General features: G+C 39.0%; 1 protein-coding gene and 2 non-coding genes across 3 annotated transcripts in view; all 3 read right to left on the reverse strand.

Annotated features, from left to right (window-relative positions):
* The window catches only part of LOC103521114 (glycine dehydrogenase (decarboxylating), mitochondrial), a 29,961-nt gene that overhangs the window by 3,326 nt on the left and 5,173 nt on the right, over window positions 1–21,462 (reverse strand). Inside the window, exons 2-26 of the mRNA XM_026832037.1 lie at window positions 19,861–20,265; window positions 19,228–19,468; window positions 18,119–18,197; window positions 16,781–16,916; window positions 14,772–14,936; window positions 14,113–14,338; window positions 12,958–12,986; window positions 12,499–12,724; window positions 12,333–12,370; window positions 11,465–11,667; window positions 10,788–10,933; window positions 9,879–9,965; window positions 9,371–9,563; window positions 9,096–9,241; window positions 8,011–8,086; window positions 6,760–6,905; window positions 6,121–6,207; window positions 5,631–5,782; window positions 4,759–4,789; window positions 4,198–4,382; window positions 3,661–3,862; window positions 3,072–3,188; window positions 1,661–2,101; window positions 489–699; window positions 122–229 (exon numbers count right to left, since the gene is read on the reverse strand). Of these exons, the coding sequence (XP_026687838.1) occupies window positions 122–229; window positions 489–699; window positions 1,661–2,101; window positions 3,072–3,188; window positions 3,661–3,862; window positions 4,198–4,382; window positions 4,759–4,789; window positions 5,631–5,782; window positions 6,121–6,207; window positions 6,760–6,905; window positions 8,011–8,086; window positions 9,096–9,241; window positions 9,371–9,563; window positions 9,879–9,965; window positions 10,788–10,933; window positions 11,465–11,667; window positions 12,333–12,370; window positions 12,499–12,724; window positions 12,958–12,986; window positions 14,113–14,338; window positions 14,772–14,936; window positions 16,781–16,916; window positions 18,119–18,197; window positions 19,228–19,416 (3,619 nt within the window). The 5' untranslated portion in view covers window positions 19,417–19,468; window positions 19,861–20,265. The remainder of the gene's footprint in view (window positions 1–121; window positions 230–488; window positions 700–1,660; window positions 2,102–3,071; window positions 3,189–3,660; window positions 3,863–4,197; window positions 4,383–4,758; window positions 4,790–5,630; window positions 5,783–6,120; window positions 6,208–6,759; window positions 6,906–8,010; window positions 8,087–9,095; window positions 9,242–9,370; window positions 9,564–9,878; window positions 9,966–10,787; window positions 10,934–11,464; window positions 11,668–12,332; window positions 12,371–12,498; window positions 12,725–12,957; window positions 12,987–14,112; window positions 14,339–14,771; window positions 14,937–16,780; window positions 16,917–18,118; window positions 18,198–19,227; window positions 19,469–19,860; window positions 20,266–21,462) is intronic.
* Window positions 13,491–13,564, reverse strand: Trnat-agu. The gene has a single exon. It is a non-coding gene; the product is annotated as a tRNA-Thr (tRNA).
* Trnat-agu lies at window positions 16,408–16,481 on the reverse strand. The gene has a single exon. It is a non-coding gene; the product is annotated as a tRNA-Thr (tRNA).

Consider the following 21,462-nt stretch of genomic DNA (forward strand, 5'->3'; position numbering starts at 1 on the left):
TCTACGATTACCACCTTTTCAGCTTTTCGCCGCCTTTTACAAATAATCTATAATAATCTTTGAAACTTGATTTATTTTTTCTACAAGTAGTGTATGATTAACAAGAAGTACTCGGACTTACTGATCAGGGCGTCACAGAATCTATCCAGCTCCTCCTTATGTTCAGATTCAGTAGGTTCTATCATTAGAGTACCGGGTACAGGCCAAGACATCGTGGGTGCGTGAAAACCTGACACAGAAATCAGAATAAAATAAATTAGGGTTCTATCATTAAAGTACCAGGTACAGGCCAAGACATCGTGGGTGCGTGAAAACCTGAAAACCAAAATCATATGATTTCACCATTGTTTTCATAGTTTTTTCATCATTTTAGAAGAGGATTTCGAGGCTGAGTAGCTTCATCTCCTTGGGCATTACAGGATTAAAGAGTTCAGTTAACGGGACGCTAATTTTGGTTGCAAAAACTCGCTAATAACATTGGAACCTACCATAGTCCATCAATCGCTTGGCAATATCGACAGCTTCGATGTTGGCGGATTTCTTGAAGTCTCTCACATCGATGACAAACTCATGAGCCACCAGACCTGATCTAGAGCTACGGAACAGAGTCTTGTAGTGAGATTCTAGCCTCTTGCTCATATAGTTGGCGTTGAGAATAGCTACCTGGGTGGCTTTCCTGAGTCCCCGACCTCCCATCATCTGAAACAATATTCAATATACTATATTCAGACTGTCAGATAGCTCCCATGGTTTAGTGGTCACTGCGCTTGCCTGGCACGCGGGAGACCCAGGTTCGATTCCCGGCGGGGTCAAAAAATTTGTATCATGCAAATGATTGATTCCGCGACTGGCCGTTGCGGGGCCCACTCAGTCTCGTGAGGAAAATGAGTAGCTATGTATAATTTAAATGCGCATAACGACCGGTGCCAGCACGGTAGGTAAACATTGGGTTAGGTAAACATTGGGTGTTAGAAACATGGAGATATTTGGAAAATCCTACAATGCTGCAGTGAGCATCAAAGTTGTAACATAATAACACAAAGAAACAGCATTATTATTATTAGCTTGAGCCGTAGCGCTTCTGTCTTGTGAGCGCTAGGTCGCGGTTAGAAACATGGAGATATTTGGAAAATCCTACAATGCTGCAGTGAGCACCAAAGTTGTAACATAATAACACAAAGAAACAGCATTATTATTATTAGCTTGAGCCGTAGCGCTTCTGTCTTGTGAGCGCTAGGTCGCGAAGAGGTTTGATAGAGGGAACTGTAACTGCTAAGGTCTTATCGTCCCGAAATCGAAGAGAGAAGTAATATAAGATAGGAGAAAGCCAGCCTTTCCGAGAACGAACAATATCTGTTCAGGATAAAATCCACCCCGGGCAGGAATCGAACCCGAGGCCTAGCAATTACAAGGCAGGTCCAGCAGATAGGCAGCATAGAGTAGGGAGACTTACCCTAATATAGGCCCAGGAGATGGGCAGAATAGAGGCTGAACCATAATGGGCAGCACTGACTGCTCCTATCTAGGTCGCGGGTTCGATTCCCACCCGGGGCAAACGTTATCAATGAGCAAGAGACTATGTGAAAACTAGGGCAGACTTCCTCTATCCTCTAATATCTACAGGTCCAACAGATGGGCGGGATAGAGTAGGGAGACTTACCCTAATATAGGCCCAGGAGATGGGCAGAATAGAGGCTGAACCATAATGGGCAGCACTGACTGCTCCTATACTCGAGTCTATGTTACTCAGTGGATGTACAGGCAAGAAAGGAGCAAGGTGAGATTTCCTGGAATTAGAAGAATACATTAATAGGTATCCCGTTTGACATCCTTCCTCATCTAGAAATACACTTTCAATACTCTCCTGAATATACACATTGTTTTCCAAGTTTTCTACATACTGATTCAGATTGATAGCAAACTTGTAAATGTTTTCAAATACTACATAGAATCTCACAAGTATCTCAAGATAGGTGTCCCTGATCTTCTCATCAAGCTCTTGTAGCTGTTGACTTCCTTCAATTTTATTGTCCATTGTTTCATTCTGGCTGAAATATGAAAAATCTATAATCAAATCTGAATACTGCTTGTTCACATCTGTCTGTTGGAAAATTGAAGGAATATGATCTTTGAGTCTCAGTAACTCGGCTATGATAGCATTGCCACGAGACACCAACTCCAATATTGTCACTTTCCACTGCTCATTGGACTCGTTCATATTGATGCTTGGTAGTTATTTCATCCCTGTTATCCAATGAATATCTAGAAGAGAAAAAGAAAGCATAAGATGCCTATCACATTGTAAAAATAGAAAGTAAAAAACACGAGATGAAGAGGAAAAAGGTTCTGGGCTCTTTTACATAGGATTTGACGGGTTGCAACACAGGGCATGATAGTGATTCATCTGGATTATGCTTGGTGAAGCTTTCCCAGTAAGTTACAAAACTAAAGAGATACAGATATTAAGTTAGTTCCTTTATTTCTGTTATTGTAAAGATGAGAGAGCAAAATCAGGCTTGAAACAAGGGGGAGAAAAAGATAGCTAGGTACTTACCAAATTGGGATGGGTACTGTAAATTTTTATCTACCTGTGTGTTACGTATAAACACACTAGCATTGTTTTATTTACTGTCCAAAACTTCAAAAGGGCTTTCTTCTGATTTGAATTAATAAATTTAACTCTCATTAAAAAGCAAATACAAAAGATCAAAAACTAACACTCAAAAAAATTTGAACAATTTCAAAAATTCCCGCCAGCCGCCACTGATAAAAGAAATGGCGCATATTTTTTCTCTGTTGCTAGGAACTTTGCACACGATCCCAAAGAGTTGGGCCTGCTAGCTTGGCCCGGCCCAAGTGGTGAGTCGACTTGGGGAATCGAAACCGGGACCTTTTGGATGGCAAACAAACGCGTTACCATTGGACTATTGGACCAACCAAATTTGTTCAACATATGAAGGGAAATTACCGATTTTGAGCTCCATTGAACCTTTAGGGATCTCATACGGCATAGGGACTTCGTATGTAAGTTTTACAGATCACTGAAGTAATCATTTTCGTTCTGTTCTTACCTGACCTCCATGTTCATGAATTAGTTCACACACGTCCGTAATGTTTTCTTCAAACACGCCAAATGTGGATGGATAAGTTATCATAAGGCACGACAAAGTTTCCTTGTTTTTCTTCACCTGAAATTGGGAAAGGGAGCATAAAATAAAGAAAGTCAGTGAAATATCTCCCTGGATTTTGGACCAACAAGGAACTGACATTTTGTAAAGGGATTTTTGTGCCAAATTGATACAATTTCCATAGTCTGGCTGGGGGACTTCAAACAGGGAGGATACCAGCCTGAAATTTCCCTTGAAGAAAAGAAGAATATTGTTACAATTTCTATACAATTGTAGTCAAAGATCTTAGCACTCTACCTTGAACCTTATGACAAGAGTAGTCCAAAAATCAGGTTACTAACTCCAAGAGCTAAACTTAAACCCAATGTAATACACATTGTGGTCCTGCCCTAACCCTTAATTATTTAACTGTTTAGGATAAAATCCGCTCGGGCGGGAATCGAACCTACGACCTAGCGCTTACACGGAGGCTACTTATTTGAAGATATAATATTTGCTTAAAAAGTTGCATGTGTAGGGACTGGCTACCCACCTTTGTTTCAAGGTCGGAGAAATCTATCGTCCCATCTTTGCGCACACTGACAGGCTCTACACTCATTCCCGCCATCTGCGCAGATGCAGGATTCGTGCCATGCGCAGAAACCGGAATAAGACACACGTTCCTGTGGTGCGCATCTTGCGCCTGATGATAGCATTGGATAGCACGCAACCCGGCATATTCGCCTTGAGCTCCGCTGAAATAGTAAGGCAGGTTTCAATAAAAAATTGTTAATAGAAGTGGAGTCTGTCGACCTCAACTGTAAAACTCACAGGGAAAAAGAAAATTTATTGGGCACCCGAAGGACAAATAAGGCCTCATTTAAACACTGATCAGCAAATTGTGAGCAGTAATTGCAAATTGTAGCAACAAAATGTGCATATGTTGATTTTTTTTAAATAAATTTTCATTTCCGTAGTTGAAACCGTTTCATAATGATCGCAAAGCGTTTAGATGTTTAGAACTTAGAACTAACTGCCCTTGTCCCTTGTTCAATTATGTTTCTAGATGTTTTACTACTATTCCGCTTACCTGTTGGGTTGAAATGAGATCTTGTCATAGCCTGTGATTTCACATAGGTCCGCCTCTAACTCTCCTATGAGTTGTTCGTAGCCTCTAGCCTGATCTTGTGGAATGAAAGGGTGCATGGTTGTCAACAGAGGAAAGCTACAGGGTATCATCTCTGTGGTGGCATTCAGCTTCATAGTGCACGACCCCTGGGTAATGAAAGGTCATTGGATTTCAGATATACACCTCATTTATACTGTTAGGATCAAACTGAAAAAGTTTCTCCAACCCCGCAGTCTAAAAAGGTGACTTTTTTTGCAATTTTAATTTCAACCCCTAAGAGGCAGCCTAGTTGGAGTTGGAGGGTAGTGCGTCTGCCTTGGATGCGCTAGGTCGCGCGTTCAATTAACACCGGGGCGAACTTTACACTGAACAGATAAGGTTCGTTCTCGAAAAGACTGGCTTTATCCCATCTCTTCTTCTCTTTGATTTCGGGACGATAAGACCCCATTAATTAAAAATTTATCAACTGACATTTATTACCCATTAGTTATATTGAACGGGATTCAACATAAGTCCACTTACCAGTGGTATCATCGAGTGTACCAGAGATATAGGCAGCCTAGTTGGAATTGGAGGGTAGTGCGTCTGCCTTGGATGCGCTAGGTCGCGCGTTCGATTAACAACCGGGGCGAACTTTACACAAAAAAGATAAGGTTCGTTCTCGAAAAGACTGGCTTTATCCCATCTCCTCCTCGTCTTCTCTTTGATTTCGGGACGATAAGATCCCATTGGTTAAAAATTTATCAACTAACATTTATTACCCATTAGTTATATTGAACGGGATTCAACATAAGTCCACTTACCAGTAAAAAAAAGCTTCAAATTACAATGCTTGCCTCGCAAGTTCGTGCTCGATTCTTGCCTCAATTTTCCTGGAATCTCTCTTCAGAGAAATAATTAAAATTAAACTTGAAATTCATTATTAAAAGACACACACTTTAGAGTCTGTTTCGCTTACCTCGTCACCCCCACCATTCTGCCCGGCATGAGGCGTACCAGTTTGTCTTTACACGCGAAGAACCCCGCATGTGGTCCCCCGTAGCCCAGAGGTACTCCGAACCTTTGACAATTGCCCACTGCTATGTCCACGTCTAACTCCCCTGGTGGTTTGATGAGGGTGAGAGCTAGGAGATCCGTGGCACTGACTACCAGGCTCTGAAATGGGGGGAGGCAGAAAAGATAAAGATATGTAATTAGTGTGGAGCTACCAATGGGGTGACATATCAGCTGCCAAAGGGATAACAAAAAGGTCTATGCTCTATGCTTTCCACTCCAATTTGTTTTTATCCTTAGTAAGCGTCAACAACTGAGAAAGAGAAAAGGATTAAGTAAACCATGCTAATGAATAGAAGTTTCCCTGTTTCCTCAACGAAGCCTTGACCATCAGAGATATATCTTTGTTCTCCAACTGTTTCAAGTATCTGAGTAGTTGGGTCTCGGAGTGGTAGCTATTGAACACAGGATGGGTAAGAAAGGGCGTGGACCGTGCATATTGAGAACCGCTGAGAGTGGCACTTTGGATTTTGTCCCAGTCCTCTGATAGAATCTAAGAAAAGTAAAAGCAAAGCAGTGCCAATTAGGCTCGATTAATTGCTGCAGCAGGCAGGAATCGGGTTTTAGGACCAAAGTCATAAAACAGCAGTATATTTAAATAAGAAAATAATCCATGAGATACGAAAAAAAAGTAAAATAAACATTTTAACAAATAATCCCGAAGTCTCATGTGGCAAAACAAATGAGTAGGTTGTAGTGTAGGTACTGATGCCAAAAGTCAACGATAAAGATTACATGGGATTCGAATTAATTTGAAGAAATTATGAAAGTTTGCACAATACTGGTGATGACAATAAACCATATATAGCTACATATACATAGCTTACATACCTTTCTTGCGGATCTGTCACTTCCAAAGATCCACAATAAATCATCAAGATCGGCTTCTTTCACAGTTTCATCCAGACTAACACCAATCTAGAAAAGAAGAATATAATTGGCAACTTGCCATCAAATGCTTTATAAAGTACCCCGATTCATAGTTTCTACCTTTCGAAAGATCACCTAAAAAAATATTTGAATACGTTTGACAGGCATACTTTTTTTTTCCAACACATATGTACGTACTTAAAAAATATTTTGAGCCCTCAGATATTTCCAAAACCAAGTAGGTAAAAATGTATAATTTCCACCAGTAAGACAGTATTTTAAAATGTAGTCAGAAACAGCTTTTCTTAGACCATAATTATTTTATCATATCAAAATGCAGAATGGTTTTTTGTGGTACTTTTTAAATTGGCATACTAACACTTTGATCAGGAAACACACGTAGGTTGATCTTTTTCCTCTTAGCGTTAGACAGGCCCTCGGATATTTCCAAAACCAAGTAGGTACATATGTATAATTTCCACCAGTAAGACAGTATTTTAAAATGTAGTCAGAAATAGCTTTTCTTAGACCATAATTATTTTATCATATCAAAAGGCAGAATGGTTTTTTTTGTGGTACTTTTCAAATTGGCATACTAACACTTTGATCAGGAAACACACGTAGGTTGATCTTTTTCCTCTTAGCGTTAGACAGGATGGTTTTGAATGCATTTTCTGATCTAGGTTTTACATGTAAGGTGTCGAAGAATGTTTGGGTCTTCAATTCATGATCCAAGCTTCCAATACCTGAAATGTACAGTGATATGAGTAAGTTTTTACCTTATTAGAGTTTAGTCCAATCCCTAAAAACATCCTGATCTTTCATTATATTAAAAGCTGTTTATTTTATAGCAATGAAACAACTGCTACGTTAGACTCGTGTGGTCTGTATCGTAACATGCCCATTTTCCCATCCCGTGGTATGTCCCTCATCAGATGGGCGAGAAGAGACATAATACTTCCCATTTAGGTGCTGGGTCAACACGAGAACACCTGAGAGTACCCCGTATGATATGAGTAAGTTTTTACCTTATTAGAGTTTAGTCCAATCCCTAAAAACATCCTAATCTTTCACTATATTATAAGCTGTTTATTTTATAGCAATGAAACAACTGCTACGTTAGACTCCTGTGGTCTGTATCGTAACATGCCCATTTTCCCATCCCGTAGTATGTCCCTCATCAGATGGGCGAGAAGAGACATAATACTTCCCATTTAGGTGCTGGGTCAACACGAGAACACCTGAAGGTGAACGAGTATGAGTAAGTACCTTGGTACCTATGCCGCGTCCTAAAAATAAGTCAAATAGGTTTTCTCGTGGAATACCTACTGGAATAGTGATTCAAATAACCTATTTTTTCTCCCACAATAAATCGCGAATGTGCAACGTTTTCTAGGATTCTGGGCTGTGAGGTGTAAGAGGACTAAAATAAAGAAAATTAACAATAAGATTTTTTTTTCAATTAGGTACCTATTTTTATTTCCATAGAACTTACAATTTATCAACGACCAGTAGTAAACCCTTAAACAATCCAAGAGAAGGTGTAAGAGGACTAAAATAAAGAAAATTAACAATAAGATTTTTTTTTTTTCAATTAGGTACCTATTTTTATTTCCATAGAACTTACAATTTATCAACGACCAGTAGTAAACCCTTAAACAATCCAAGAGAACTGTCTGAATTAATGACACAAAGTCATTAGAAGTTACCAATCGAAAAACAGTTAATGTTGTGCATACAAGTGATATAGCTTCTTTTCTCAAAGGCTTTAATGGCAGGATTCTCAATGAGTTCTTCCACCTAACCGGACAGCTTATGCCTCTACAGGGGGCAGGATGGGTGGGCAGGAGCAAACCAGATTCTTGTCTCCATAAGCATCGTCTATTCTACTCACAGTGGGCCAAACCTTGTGATTTTGTACGGAAGCCTGCAAACCAATGGAAGATCATATCAATAAGACAGTCAGGCTGTCAGGGGCAAGGATCGATAGAAACACTACATCTGAACATCGCACGACTAATAGAGCATGGTGTTCCAAGTGCTAGGGCGCGGGTTCGATTCGCGCCCGGGGTGGATTTTATCCTGAAGGGATAAGGTGCGTTCTCGGAACAGCTGGCTTTCTCCTATCCTGTCTTTCTTCTCTCTTAGATTTCGGGACTATATGACCCTAGTAGTTAAAGTTATCTCTATCAAACCTTAAAAAAAAAAAAAAAAAAAAAAAAGTGTGAAGAGAGGAAAGTAAGGAATATTCCTGCTTGTCACGTAAATCTTGTGATAGGGATTGTCCTGACCAATCCATTTCAAATAGGCACAGATACTTGTCATCAACTCTTGATTGTCGGTAGGGAGAGACATACCCTCTTCGACAAACAGTATGATGTTTTTTTTCGCGCGGAATGCAGAGTCGTTCGTGGAATGCTTTTTTTAAGAGGTTTGATAGTGGGAACTGTAACCGCTAAGATCTTATCGTCCCGAAATCGAAGGAGAAGGAAGACAGGATAGGAGAAAGCCAGCCGTTCCGAGAGTAAACATTACCCGTTCAGGATAAAATCTGCCCCGGCCGGAAATCGAGCCCGTGGTCTTGCGCTTATAAGGCAGACGCGCTACGGACCAAGCTAACTAGTCTGGCGAACGCTCTTTAAACAACTCTATTTCAGAGGCTGTCCTATGTGAATAAAAGCTCACCAATGGGACCAATGCGACTTACCTGTGAACCTGCCTCGGTAGCGTAGTGGTCAAGACGCTCGCCTGGTAAACAGGAGGGCGTGGGTTCGATCCCAGCCGAAACATGGAATTTTATCCTCATTTATTTGACATTTTGACCACATAATAATGGAGCTCTAAGGGTTAGGTGGTAGAAAACGCCTCCGGCGTTAACCTCGCCTAGTGGTTACCTTCCACTCAAGAGTCTATTATTATTATTAATGTAAACTTACCAATGGGAAAGCCGCCTGTATCCTAGAGTAGGGCCTGTTCCATTCAGAACCCAGCAGCTGTTTTTGAGTGTGAGGCGAGAGTTTGAGTACGTTGATGTCTTTATCTACCTTACCCTCTTCGATTTCGCGGATTTCCGACCTAATACCTGTGAACATGGAAAACGGACGTGTGAAGAACGGAAAACGTATGTAAAATTGTACATGGAAATGACATGTATATGTATGGTGTATTGTGGACATGGTCTGAAATGTGTTGACACGGTTGGGATTCGAACCCGTGTCCTTCCGCTCATCAGAGGAAACATGAAGAGATATGTCTTTGTTCTCCAACTCTTTCAAGTATCTGAGTAGTTGGGTCTCGGAGTGGTAGCTATTGAACACAGGATGGGTAAGATAGGGCGTGGACCGTGCATATTGAGAGCCGCTGAGAGTGGTACTTTGGATTTTTTCCCAGTCCTCTGATAATATCTGAGAAAAGAAAGCACAAAACAGTGCCAATTATGCTTGATTTATAGAGCGAGAATGCTCCAGTCAATAAAATGGTCAAAATATTTATTGGTGATTCTATGGGAGTATTCACGTCTCCTTTCAAATCATAGAAAACAGTGGGGTTTCTAAATACATATGACTTGAATGGTCACTCCAATGAAATCATAATGGTCACTCAGGGAGCTCGTAGAACGAATAAAAATCTGAAATAAAAATTACATATTACCAATTGTACCAAGAGAAAAGTTCAACAATGCTGATAGAACATACATACAAAACAAAGTACACACATACCTTTCTTGCGGATCTGTCACTCCCAAAGATCCACAATAAATCATCAAGATCGGCTTCTTTCACAGTTTCATCCAGACTAACACCAATCTAGAAAAGAAGGCAATGTTTGGTTGAATTTGAGCCCGAGTCGCAGTGGCAATCCAATCTACATAGAATTGTTTATGTAAAAGTTGGTTTTTGAGTGATGGATGAACAAATTAAAGGCCAAAAGCTAAATTCCATATAGATTTTATTTTTAATATGCGATGTACGGATACAATGTAATGATTACCACCTTTTTACAAACTTAATAATCCTTTGATTAACCTTCTACAAATGATCTTTCTTTCTTTCTTTTTCTACGATTACCACCTTTTCAGCTTTTCGCCGCCTTTTACAAATAATCTATAATAATCTTTGAAACTTGATTTATTTTTTCTACGTTCGATTAACCTTTTACAAATGATCTTTCTTTCTTTATTTTTCTACGATTACCACCTTTTCAGCTTTTCGCCGCCTTTTACAAGATTTGATTTATTTTTTCTACAAGTAGTGTATGATTAACAAGAAGTACTCGGACTTACTGATCAGGGCGTCACAGAATCTATCCAGCTCCTGAAAAAGAAGAATATAATTGGCAACTTGTCATCAAATGCTTTATAAAGTACCCTGATCAGTTTCTACTTTTCGAAAGATCCCCTAAAAAACATTTGAATACGTTTGACAGGTAGGTATAGTTTTTTTCGATACATAATTATCTACGTACATATTTATAAATTAAAGTACATAATTATGTATGCATAATTTCCACCAGTACTTAAGTATTTTAAAATGTGGTCAGAAAGAGCTTTTCTTAGGCGATACTTATTTTATCATATCAAAATGCAGAATGTTTTTTTTTTGTGGTACTTTTTAAATTGGCATACTAACACTTTGATCAGGAAACACACGTAGGTTGATCTTTTTCCTCTTAGCGTTAGACAGGATGGTTTTGAATGCATTTTCTGATCTAGGTTTTACGTGTAAGGTGTCGAAGAATGTTTGGGTCTTCAATTCATGATCCAAGCTTCCAATACCTGCAATGTACAATGATATGAGTAAGTTTTTACCTTCTTAAAGTTAATTTAATCCAATCCCTAAAAACATCCTAATCTTTCATTGTATTATAAGCTGTTTATTTTATAGCAATGAAACAACTGCTACGTTAGACTCGTGTGGTCTGTATCGTAACATGCCCATTTCCCCATCCCGTAGTATGTCCCTCATCAGATGGGCGAGAAGAGACATAATACTTCCCATTTAGGTGCTGGGTCAACACGAGAACACCTGAGAGTAACCCGTCGAAATAAGAGTGCAATTTGCAACCTGGGCCTTTCTGCATTGCAAGCAAGTGCTTTACTACTGGGCTAACCGTGTTCTAAAGATTTTTAACCCTCTTACCTTGGGCAAGAAGTAGCGTACAGTTGTGCACTCTGGTGGCGATATCCTTCAATCCCTGAGGTCCATGACGAAATAAGAGTGCAATTTGCAACCTGGGCCTTTCTGCATTGCAAGCAAGTGTTTTACTACTGGGCTAACCGTGTTCCAAAGATTTTTAACCCTCTTACCTTGGGCAAGAAGTAGCGTACAGTTGTGCACTCTGGTGGCGATATCCTTCAATCCCTGAGGTCCATGATACACAGCATACATAGCGCTCATATTGGCGAGTAATGCCTGGGCAGTACAAATGTTACTGGTCGCCCTATCACGACGAATGTGCTGCTCTCTGGTTTGTAAAGCCAAACGGTATGCACTCTCCCCCTGAGCGTCTCTGAGAAACCAAATAAGAGTGAGTGAGAGTGGGAGAGGAGTGAAAGGGGGGTGAGGAGGAGAGAGAGAGGAGATGGGAGGGGGGTGAGGGGGGAGAGAGAGGTGATTGGAGGGAGGAAGGAGGAGACAAAGAAGGGAAAGAGGTAAAGGAGAGGGAGGCAGAGAAAGAGTGGCCAACACGGATAGGAGTGAAAGGGGGGTGAGGAGGAGAGAGAGAGAGGAGATGGAAGGGGGGTGAGAGAGGTGATGGGAGGGAGGAAGGAGGAGACAAAGAAGGGAAAGAGGTAAAGGAGAGGGAGGCAGAGAAAGAGTGGCCAACACGGAACAGAACGGTATTGAAGGAGGGGGAGAGAAAGAGAGATTGAGTCAAACTCGATTTGTATAAATATATGAAATTTATTTTCCTTCAAAAAAAAAGCTTCAAATTACAATGCTTGCCTCGCAAGTTCATGCTCGATTCTTGCCTCAATTTTCCTGGAATCTCTCTTCAGAGAAATTTGAAATTTATTTTCCTTAAAAAAAAGCTTCAAATTACAATGCTTGCCTCGCAAGTTCATGCTCGATTCTTGCCTCAATTTTCCTGGAATCTCTCTTCAGAGAAATAATTAAAATTAAACTTAAAATTCATTATTAAAAGACACACACTTTAGAGTCTGTTTCGCTTACCTCGTCACCCCCACCATTCTGCCCGGCATGAGGCGTACCAGTTATTCTATTATTTACATCCATGCCTATCCGCGAATGGAAAATTTCAGTTTGAAAATTTCCATCTCCGCCGGGATTTGAATCCAGGTTGAAAATCAACCACTTGGCCACAGAGATGTACACTTACTCCATACTGATGGGCAGTCTTGACTAGCTGACTAAAGTCCACTATGTTTCCACTAGTGTCAGGATATTGGAAGAGCACCCCCGCTATATCTTTGCCACTGAGATCAGCTTGTGCTATATCCGATACTATTACTTGCAAACCTAGAGAGTCGGCCCGGGTTTTTATCACACTCAGGGTTTGGGGGTGCACCTTGTCTGAAATGAGCAGCTTGTTTCGTTTGGTGAATCTGAGAACAAGGAGATTACAAAAAAAGTGAGAAAAAAAATCAAGTGATGATGTTTTTTGTTTATTTTTCTTCTTTTTTTAAAAAAAATACCCGGGTATTTACCCACCCTTATTTACCCACCCAGTGGGTATTTACCCACGACCCCTCACTCGGTATTTACCCACCCTGGGGGTGGATAAATACCCGGGTAAATACCCAATTTTTATTTACCCACCCAGTGGGTATTTACCCACGACCCATCACTATTAGTAGGCGTCAACAACTGAGAAAGAGAAAAGGATTAAGTAAACCATGCTAATGAATAGAAGTTTCCCTGTTTCCTCAACGAAGCCTTATTTTTGTGAAATTCCCTGACTTTTCCAGTCTCCATGAAATTCCCTGACTTTTCCCAGTTTTCCAGTCTGGTAGACACCCTAGCAGAAAGTAAAATGTTAACCAGTTTTTCCATTGTCTATAGAGGATTTTTCACAATAAAAATATTATATGAGACTTCTACCCTCAAAAACCACGAATAAACTACCATTTGGGAGAATTTAAGAATCTAGTGATTTCTTTTCCTTGAATCTAGTGATTTTTAAAAATTTGGAGTGGAGACCCTGTTTTCTACTGGGAGTTTAGAGCCAAATCATGAATTTTTTTCAAAAAAGCATTTTTAAAAAAAGCATTTTGGCTCAAATGTAAAATGGGTCAAAAAAGCATTTAAAATGTAAAATGCAAAATGCTTTTTCAAAACCAATTTGAAATGTAAAAGAAAATTAAGACAAAAAGGCACTGCCGAGATTCGAACTCGGGATCTCCTGTTTACTAGACAGGCGCTTTAACCAACTAAGCCACAGCGCCGGTGAGACAAGACAGCATAGAATAACAGTTATAGCTGAAAACTGGAAATCGAATTGAAATTGTTTACCACAAAATCTCCATGTTCTACAGTAGTCTACAAGTACAATCGGTACATATGTACATATCATATACATCAGTATGATATGTATGCACAGATATGTAAACATGTAAACCTACAGATATGTAAACATAATTATGAGTATGTAGTTAGGTACTTATTAAAATATTATTATCATAAAAACTTACTCAAAGTCAAAAATCAAAGTTTACTTTTCGTTAACTCCATTCGTGACAACATCATACAGGGTGTCTCAAAAGCAAATTCGATGTTTTTTTTTTCAAGTTTGAAGATGATTGCAATTAGGCTGGAATCGAACACAGCCAAGGCTGATGGCTTTCAAAATATATACAAAAACTTGTCTATTATTCTATTATTTGCATCCATGCCTATCCGCAAATGGAAAATTTCAGTTTGAAAATTTCCATCTCGGTCGGGATTCGAATCCAGGTTGAAAATTAACCACTTGGCCACAGAGATGTACACTTACTCCATACTGATGGGCAGTCTTGACTAGCTGACTAAAGTCTACTATGTTTCCACTAGTGTCAGGATATTGGAAGAGCACCCCCGCTATATCTTTGCCACTGAGATCAGCTTGTGCTATATCTGATACTATTACTTGCAAGCCTAGAGAGTCGGCCCGGGTTTTGATTACACTCAGGGTTTGGGGGTGCACCTTGTCTGAAATGAGCAGCTTGTTTCGTTTGGTGAATCTGAGAACAAGGAGATTACAAAAAAAGTTTTATTTTTATTACTAAGTTAGCTTGATATGGGCTGATTTTTACTTGCCATTACCAACAAATATAGAGAACCTATACAAGGTAATGCGGGAGAGTTTAGAGGATAGCGCGTCTGGCTCGTAAGCGCTAGGCCGCGGGTTCGATTCCAGCCCGGGGCGGATTTCATCCTAAACAGAGAAAGTTCGTTCTCAGCTTTCTATCCTCTTCCCTTCTCTCCTCTAGGTACCTTACACAATCATTAGTAATGTCATTATTTCCAAGTAATGATGATGAAAAATCAGAAAATCCGGAATTCCATCATTAGTAATGACATTACTAATGATACCTATTAAATTTTGGGAAGATCTCAATAGTTATAGTTCCCTCCATCAAAGATTTTGATCCAGATGTCGTAGGGTGTACTTACCTATGACAAATACTCATGGCCTCCGCAGCAGCTGTGGCTTCGTCCAGAAGGGAAGCATTGGCAACACTCAGCCCCGTTAAATCTGACACCATGGTTTGGAAGTTCAGCAGACTTTCTAACCGACCCTGAGCTATCTCGGGCTGATAGGGAGTGTATTGGGTCACCCTGTAAACATGAACCCACGTCAGTAAAAACACAAACACTTTGTAAATATTCGAGTCTTCTTTTTCTTCGCCTTTTCCCGTGTACAGACGGGGTCGGCGTTTTTCGTCAGCCTCTCAATCAGCCCTAACTGATTGTTTTGAGCTTACGTTTGGTTAAGGCTACAAATTTTACGAGTGGATGCCCTTCGCACCCAACCTTTGCTATTTCTTTAGCAAGGGAAAAGTGTGGATTTTCTGTAAGAAACCATTAACATTTTATCAAACAGGAGAGCACGGGTTCGATCCCAGCCGAGGGATGGAATTTTACTCTCATTTATTAGCCCTAACTAGAGTCATTGCTTTGGGCTGACATTCGGATGTCATGGGGCTGACACAATACACAATATGGATGCCATTGGGATGACTGCAAATATCCGATTAGATTGGAAAATATTTGGGCTCGAGTGGATTGAAAATTGAAACACATCACATCTTGCAATCGGCATCAATTTAGTTTGAAGAAACCATTTACTGACGAACCTGCGTCAGTAAAACACAAACACCCTGATCCCACGTCAATATGGCACAAACATGCCGAAATAATAAACAAGATGTTACCTACATAACTTTTATTTTTGAATTAATTAATAACATTTTTTTGAATTCATTATTTAAGTAGAAAACATGTTTTTCTGTAAGGCTACCTACATAGGTAGATTTCCTCGTTTCGTCAGTTGGTCATTCGAGGAGAGGATAGGAAAATCTGCCCGAATTTAGAATAAGCTAGGTCCCAGATTCGATTTCCGACGGAGTCAATTTTTTTATTTCCCCCCCCCCTCTGTTCTTGAATTTTGGGGTGTATTCTGCCTCGTGAGACAATTGAGTAGCTACTTTGATCGAGTAGCGACAAGTGGCGGCATTACCAATATAAAAAGATTGGTGATACGAGTAGATGAGAAATAATAGTAAACTTAAGTAGTAATGCTGTGATATCCAAAAAAGTTGTGAAAAAGCTCTGCTCTACCACTGATTTCATGACTTGATTGATATTCTATTCTACTAACCAACCAACCTCTGTGGTGTAGTGGTTAGCGCAGTGGGCTTCGGATCTGGAGGTTAGTGGTTCGAGTCCAAGTCAAGTCATAAAATTTAGCGTAGTGCATTAAGCAGGGAACGACATTTGTAACAAGCATTTATGCTTAGCACAATTAAAATTCCTTTTTTACTAACCATCCTGGATTTTCGAACAGGTTCCTCTGAATGACAGTGGGCACTAGACAGTTGTGATATCGTGCTTTCCACTCCAATTTGTTTTTATCCTTAGTAGGCGTCAACAACTGAGAAAGAGAAAAGGATTAAGTAAACCATGCTAATGAATAGAAGTTTCCCTGTTTCCTCAACGAAGCCTTGACCATTGCTCCGACCAACGTACCGACCCTTGCAGAAAATGAAGAAATTGAACTGAGAAAAAATGATAGAAAATTAAGACAAAAAGGCACTGCCGAGATTCGAACTCGGGATCTCCTGTTTACTAGACAGGCGCTTTAACCAACTAAGCCACAGCGCCGGTGAGACAAGACAGCATAGAATAACAGATATAGCTGAAAACTGGAAATCGAATTGAAATTGTTTACCACAGCTCCGACCAACGTACCGACCCTTGCAGAAAATGAAGAAGTTGAACTGAGAAAAAATGATAAAAATTAGGACAAAAAGGCACTGCCGAGATTCGAACTCGGGATCTCCTGTTTACTAGACAGGCGCTTTAACCAACTAAGCAGAGATGTGCAAAATGCTTTTGAAAACCAATTTGAAATGCAAAATGTAAAATGCCTCTAGAAAACCAATTTGAAATGCAAAACTAACCATCCTGGATTTTCGAACAGGTTCCTCTGAATGACAGTGGGCACTAGACAGTTGTGATATCCGAGACCTATGTAACTTCTCCAGATCTCGTTCTTGTTGGCTATCGATTGGATTTCTTCCAGCAGTTCATGCTCGCCTGTGAAACACACGAGGAAACAGTGGAAGTTTATTGGAACTCATTAGGTCAAACTTTAATTTGGCTTTAAAAAGGAATACGTTTATTTCAAAAATCACAAAAACCTTCCTTTCAGACGGATCAAAATTAGGTCCAATCTGATCTAAATTAGGTCCAATCAAGTCCGATATTGTGTAGTCATTTCAGATTTCAATCTGGTCCGAGGGTATGCACTATGCACCTATGACGGGTAAAGAGTAAGGTAAGGGTTACCTAGAAATAATTGGACTTTTAAAGATATAAGCCAAAACAAACCTTAGAAATTATTGAACCTTTCAAGGTATGAGCCAAAAGAAACCTTGTCATACTTTACAGTAAAATGTTACATAGCCGTGAACTGATTTCTGTTCCAAACACAACATACTTACTTATCACAAGGCATTTTTTTTTTTTTTTTTTTTTTTTTTTTTAAGTACAATGATAATTTGATGATAATATTTTAATTTTATTTTTTATTTCATAAATATTGATAAACTAATGAGAATAAGCGTAGGTAATAACATTTAGCATCGTGTGATGAGATAAAACTTGTATTACGTAACTCCAAAAAGATGTTTTCGTTTAATCTGTTTGTTTAATCACCTGAGCGTTAAGTGAATCAGAATAACACGTGAGTCAATAGACTTTAAATACAAGCCTAACGTTTACTGACTCGAGATTATTGAAGATTTAAGCACTTTCTGAGCGGTTAGTGAATCAGAATAACACGTGAGTCAATAGACTTTAAATACAAGCCTAACGTTTACTGACTCGAGATTATTGAAGATTTAAGCACTTTGAATTTGAAATAAGACACTTAGTGCTAAAATTACTTGTAGCTAAGCCAGAGAACACGGGTTTGAGTCGCCTAGAAATTCTTCCTTAAAATCGACCGCGGCGCTGTAGCAGATTACGGTCCCCCTTGGCCCTGCATCCAAATGTGTAGTATTTGGTTTTGGCTCATTTTTGTCGTAAGCCCTGATGTTGGGGAAAAAAGCCAAGACTCCAAAGCGCGTCCGTTCGTGGGAATATTAAATATTTCGTGGCAATTATGTAGATTGTAGGTAGGTACTTGGTAATTTTATTAATATTTAGGGGCAAGAGCCTGTCAAATACTCACGCCCAGGACCATAAGTTGAGATAATCATTTACTAAAGTTAATCAGATGAGTGAGTTGGACTTACCACATGGCTGATTTATGTTGAGGGGTTTGTTGTATTTGATATTGTCAGGAACCGTTGCATCAGTGAGTTCATCCAAGCTCTGTAATAAAACAGAAGTCGGAATTACAAAAATAAGAGAAAGACTTGTAGGCATTTTTTATGTTCAATTGTCGACCGTTTCTTATACTCTAGCCTAAAGTGTATAGAGTCAGGCCGATAAGATAAAAAATCTTGTCTAAATAGGTAGTTTGGGGAAGGAAAAACCGGGCCTAAATTAATAAAAAATAAGGAAAGTGAAAAACAACAATGTAAAAAAAAAAACAAAAAAAAATGGCCTTTTATTGAAGAGGTTTGACAGGAGGAAATTGTAACAACGGAGGTGTTATCGGAACAAAATCGAATAGAGAGGAAGGACAGAGTGGTAGAGATAGAAAGCCGATCCTGCTAGAGCGCTTACAAGGTAGACGCGCTACCTTTCGTGCTAACTAGGCTGGCAATGCTAGGACGCACTCCAATTGCTCTCATTTAATGAAACTCCAATTTCCCCAATGCGATGTCCAATAGATCAGTTGCGCTTACTTGGTTGGTGTTTCAAAGTCATAGAACAGGAAAAATAAGGAAGAACTGATTTTTTCTTTTTCTTCTACGACTTCTAGATCCCGAGATAAATCGATTAAAAAAATTCCGGTAAATCGTGAACTTTGACGTCACGGCATACGCTCCCGTAGGCGAAGACGTCACATCAAATGTCCCGAGCAAAGCTTCCTTGCAGGCAACGCATTAATGTGTTTGTGCGCATACGTTTCTGCGCAGTTCTTTCTGCTCCTCCGCTAGCGCGCTTGCATAGTGGCGCTACCTAGCGGACAAAAATAGCAACTGCGTTAAGTCTGACGTCACAAATCTTTGAACTCTTTCATTATAAAAATTGAATTTTCGACCTTTTACAGTTATTTTTTCGGAGTTTTGACCTCAGATTTGGATTTTTCCCAACTTTTTACATAGGAATCCACCATTTATTTATAATTTTTACCCATTTGCAACTCCTCCATTGCTTCCATCTTTTTTTTTTTTATGGCAATTCTTATAAAATGGGAGCAATGGGAGTCTGCCCCAATGCTGGCATACATTACCTTGAATCCAATAAACTGCAGCATATCTTGAATCTGGTCATCTCTAGGTCCCACATGTCGGTCAACAAAGTCACTGGGCAGTGACAGTATTTCACTGCTAGCTCTACCATCACTCTGAATACACCGTAGAACAGAACACAGTTCAACATTGTGTTCCATCAACTGTCTTAGTACCTTCGTCCGGTGCATTCTGCCCCGTTAAGTAGCGACAGAAAACGCAAAATATTTTAATTAAATTCCACTACAGAAAATGCAAATTTTCCAACAGATTCAACAGAAAAGCACAATAATTTAATAATTAATAAATAGCACTTCAGTGAAGAATAATTCAACTTAAAAGAGCCGCAACAAAGCTACAGCACAGAAAATGCAAATTTTCCAACAGAAAAGCACAATAATTTAATAATTAATAAATAGCACTTCAGTGAAGAATAATTCAACTTAAAAGAGCCGCAACAAAGCTACAGAACGATAAGAAATTAGTTAAATAGAACTGCAGAATGGTGCAAAACCCGAAAAAAGTTGAAGAGATACCCGAATTTTCTCTAGAGGAAACACAAAAATAGTGATGAAATACGCGGTCAAGAACCGTGATTTTTTTAAACCATCGAAAAATAGAGATAAAAAGATTACAAGCCAATCACTAAAACGGTCTAATCTCTAAGAAAATAACATGACTATCAAAACACGGAGAAAAAGGACAAACAAATATGGTTAAACAAAAGTAGAAAAATATTTATTGTGTAAAAATCAGACAAACACACAAGTTTGAACTAAATAAACAAAAAGCTCGTTCTAAAATAAAAACAGTCTTCTGATCTGATAAAAGCTCGAATCAAAAGTGCTGGGAAAATTTGATTCAGCTCAACACAAGCGAAATTAATCCCTGATAACACGCCAATATAAATATAGTGATTAGGATTGGGCAGTTACTATGTAACTTGTAGGTGTTTTACATGAATGGCATTGACATATTACGTACACTCGGTATGATCAGAGTTAGCCCTTTGCAATCTTCAATTTTTCCAATACCTACACCTTTAATTAATTTGCATCGTTTATACTACTACCAGAGATGTGCGAACCACAAAATGCAAAATGGAAAATGTAAAATGCAAAATGTAAAATGTACATTTACATTTTACATTTCAAATTGGTTTTGAAAAAGCATTTTGCATTTTACATTTTAAATGCTTTTTTTGACCCATTTTACATTTGAGCCAAAATGCTTTTTTTAAAAATGCTTTTTTGAAAAAAAAATCATGATTTGGCCCTAAACTCCCAGTAGAAAACAGGGTCTCCACTCCAAATTTTTAAAAATCACTAGATTCAAGGAAAAGAAATCACTAGATTTTTAAATTCTCCCAAATGGTAGTTTATTCGTGGTTTTTGAGGGTAGAAGTCTCATATAATATTTTTTATAGTGAAAAATCCTCTAAAGACAATGGAAAAACTGGTTAACTTTTTTACTTTCTGCCAGGGTGTCTACCAGACTGGAAAACCGGGAAAAGTCAGGGAATTTCATGGAGACTGGAAAAGTCAGGGAAAAGTCAGGGAATTTCACGAAAAAATGCCAAAAATCGAAAAAAGTCAGGGAATTTTTCAAAGCCTAAAAAAAGACAACGAAAGATTTAAATTAAAAAAAGTATGCAACCATGAAGGGGCAACATATAATCTCTCAAAAATTTCGCCTGCGGCGCTGAAATTTTGTCTCTTCATGAAAAAGTTTTGGGAATATTTCAAAGCCTATAAAACGTGAAAAAGACTTTGGTCAGTAAAAAAAAGTATGCAACCTTGAAGGAGCTAGGTACTTAAATTTTCTTGAAAAAAATTTCGCCTGCGGCGCTGTCTTTTATTCTCTGACTCCAATAACTTTATTTTTTTAAAGCTAGCAGCACGCTGTGTGAGGTCTTTCCTTTGGCAACACGTCATTGTAATATTGTCAGTCTCCTGTATTCACAGCAATATTGTAAGTCTCCCACTTGGAATTCATTTGCTCTCATTAATCTCACACCAAGATTTATATAACAAACGTAACTTTTATTATAAAGTACTCAACAGTTCAACACGTATGAATAAATGGAATATGTTGGATCACATTTCAATAATTAGCAATTAGGTACATTCTTTTATTGGTGTAATCAACTCCAAGAAATTTTCTTGAGTCTTCGGATATTTCTTATAATAATGTTCTCAATCTCAGCCAGCCTAGATAGCGCGTCCAACCAAGGTAGC

Source organism: Diaphorina citri, unplaced genomic scaffold (genome assembly GCF_000475195.1).
Source record: "Diaphorina citri unplaced genomic scaffold, Diaci psyllid genome assembly version 1.1 scaffold73, whole genome shotgun sequence".
NCBI lineage: Eukaryota > Metazoa > Arthropoda > Insecta > Hemiptera > Psyllidae > Diaphorina > Diaphorina citri.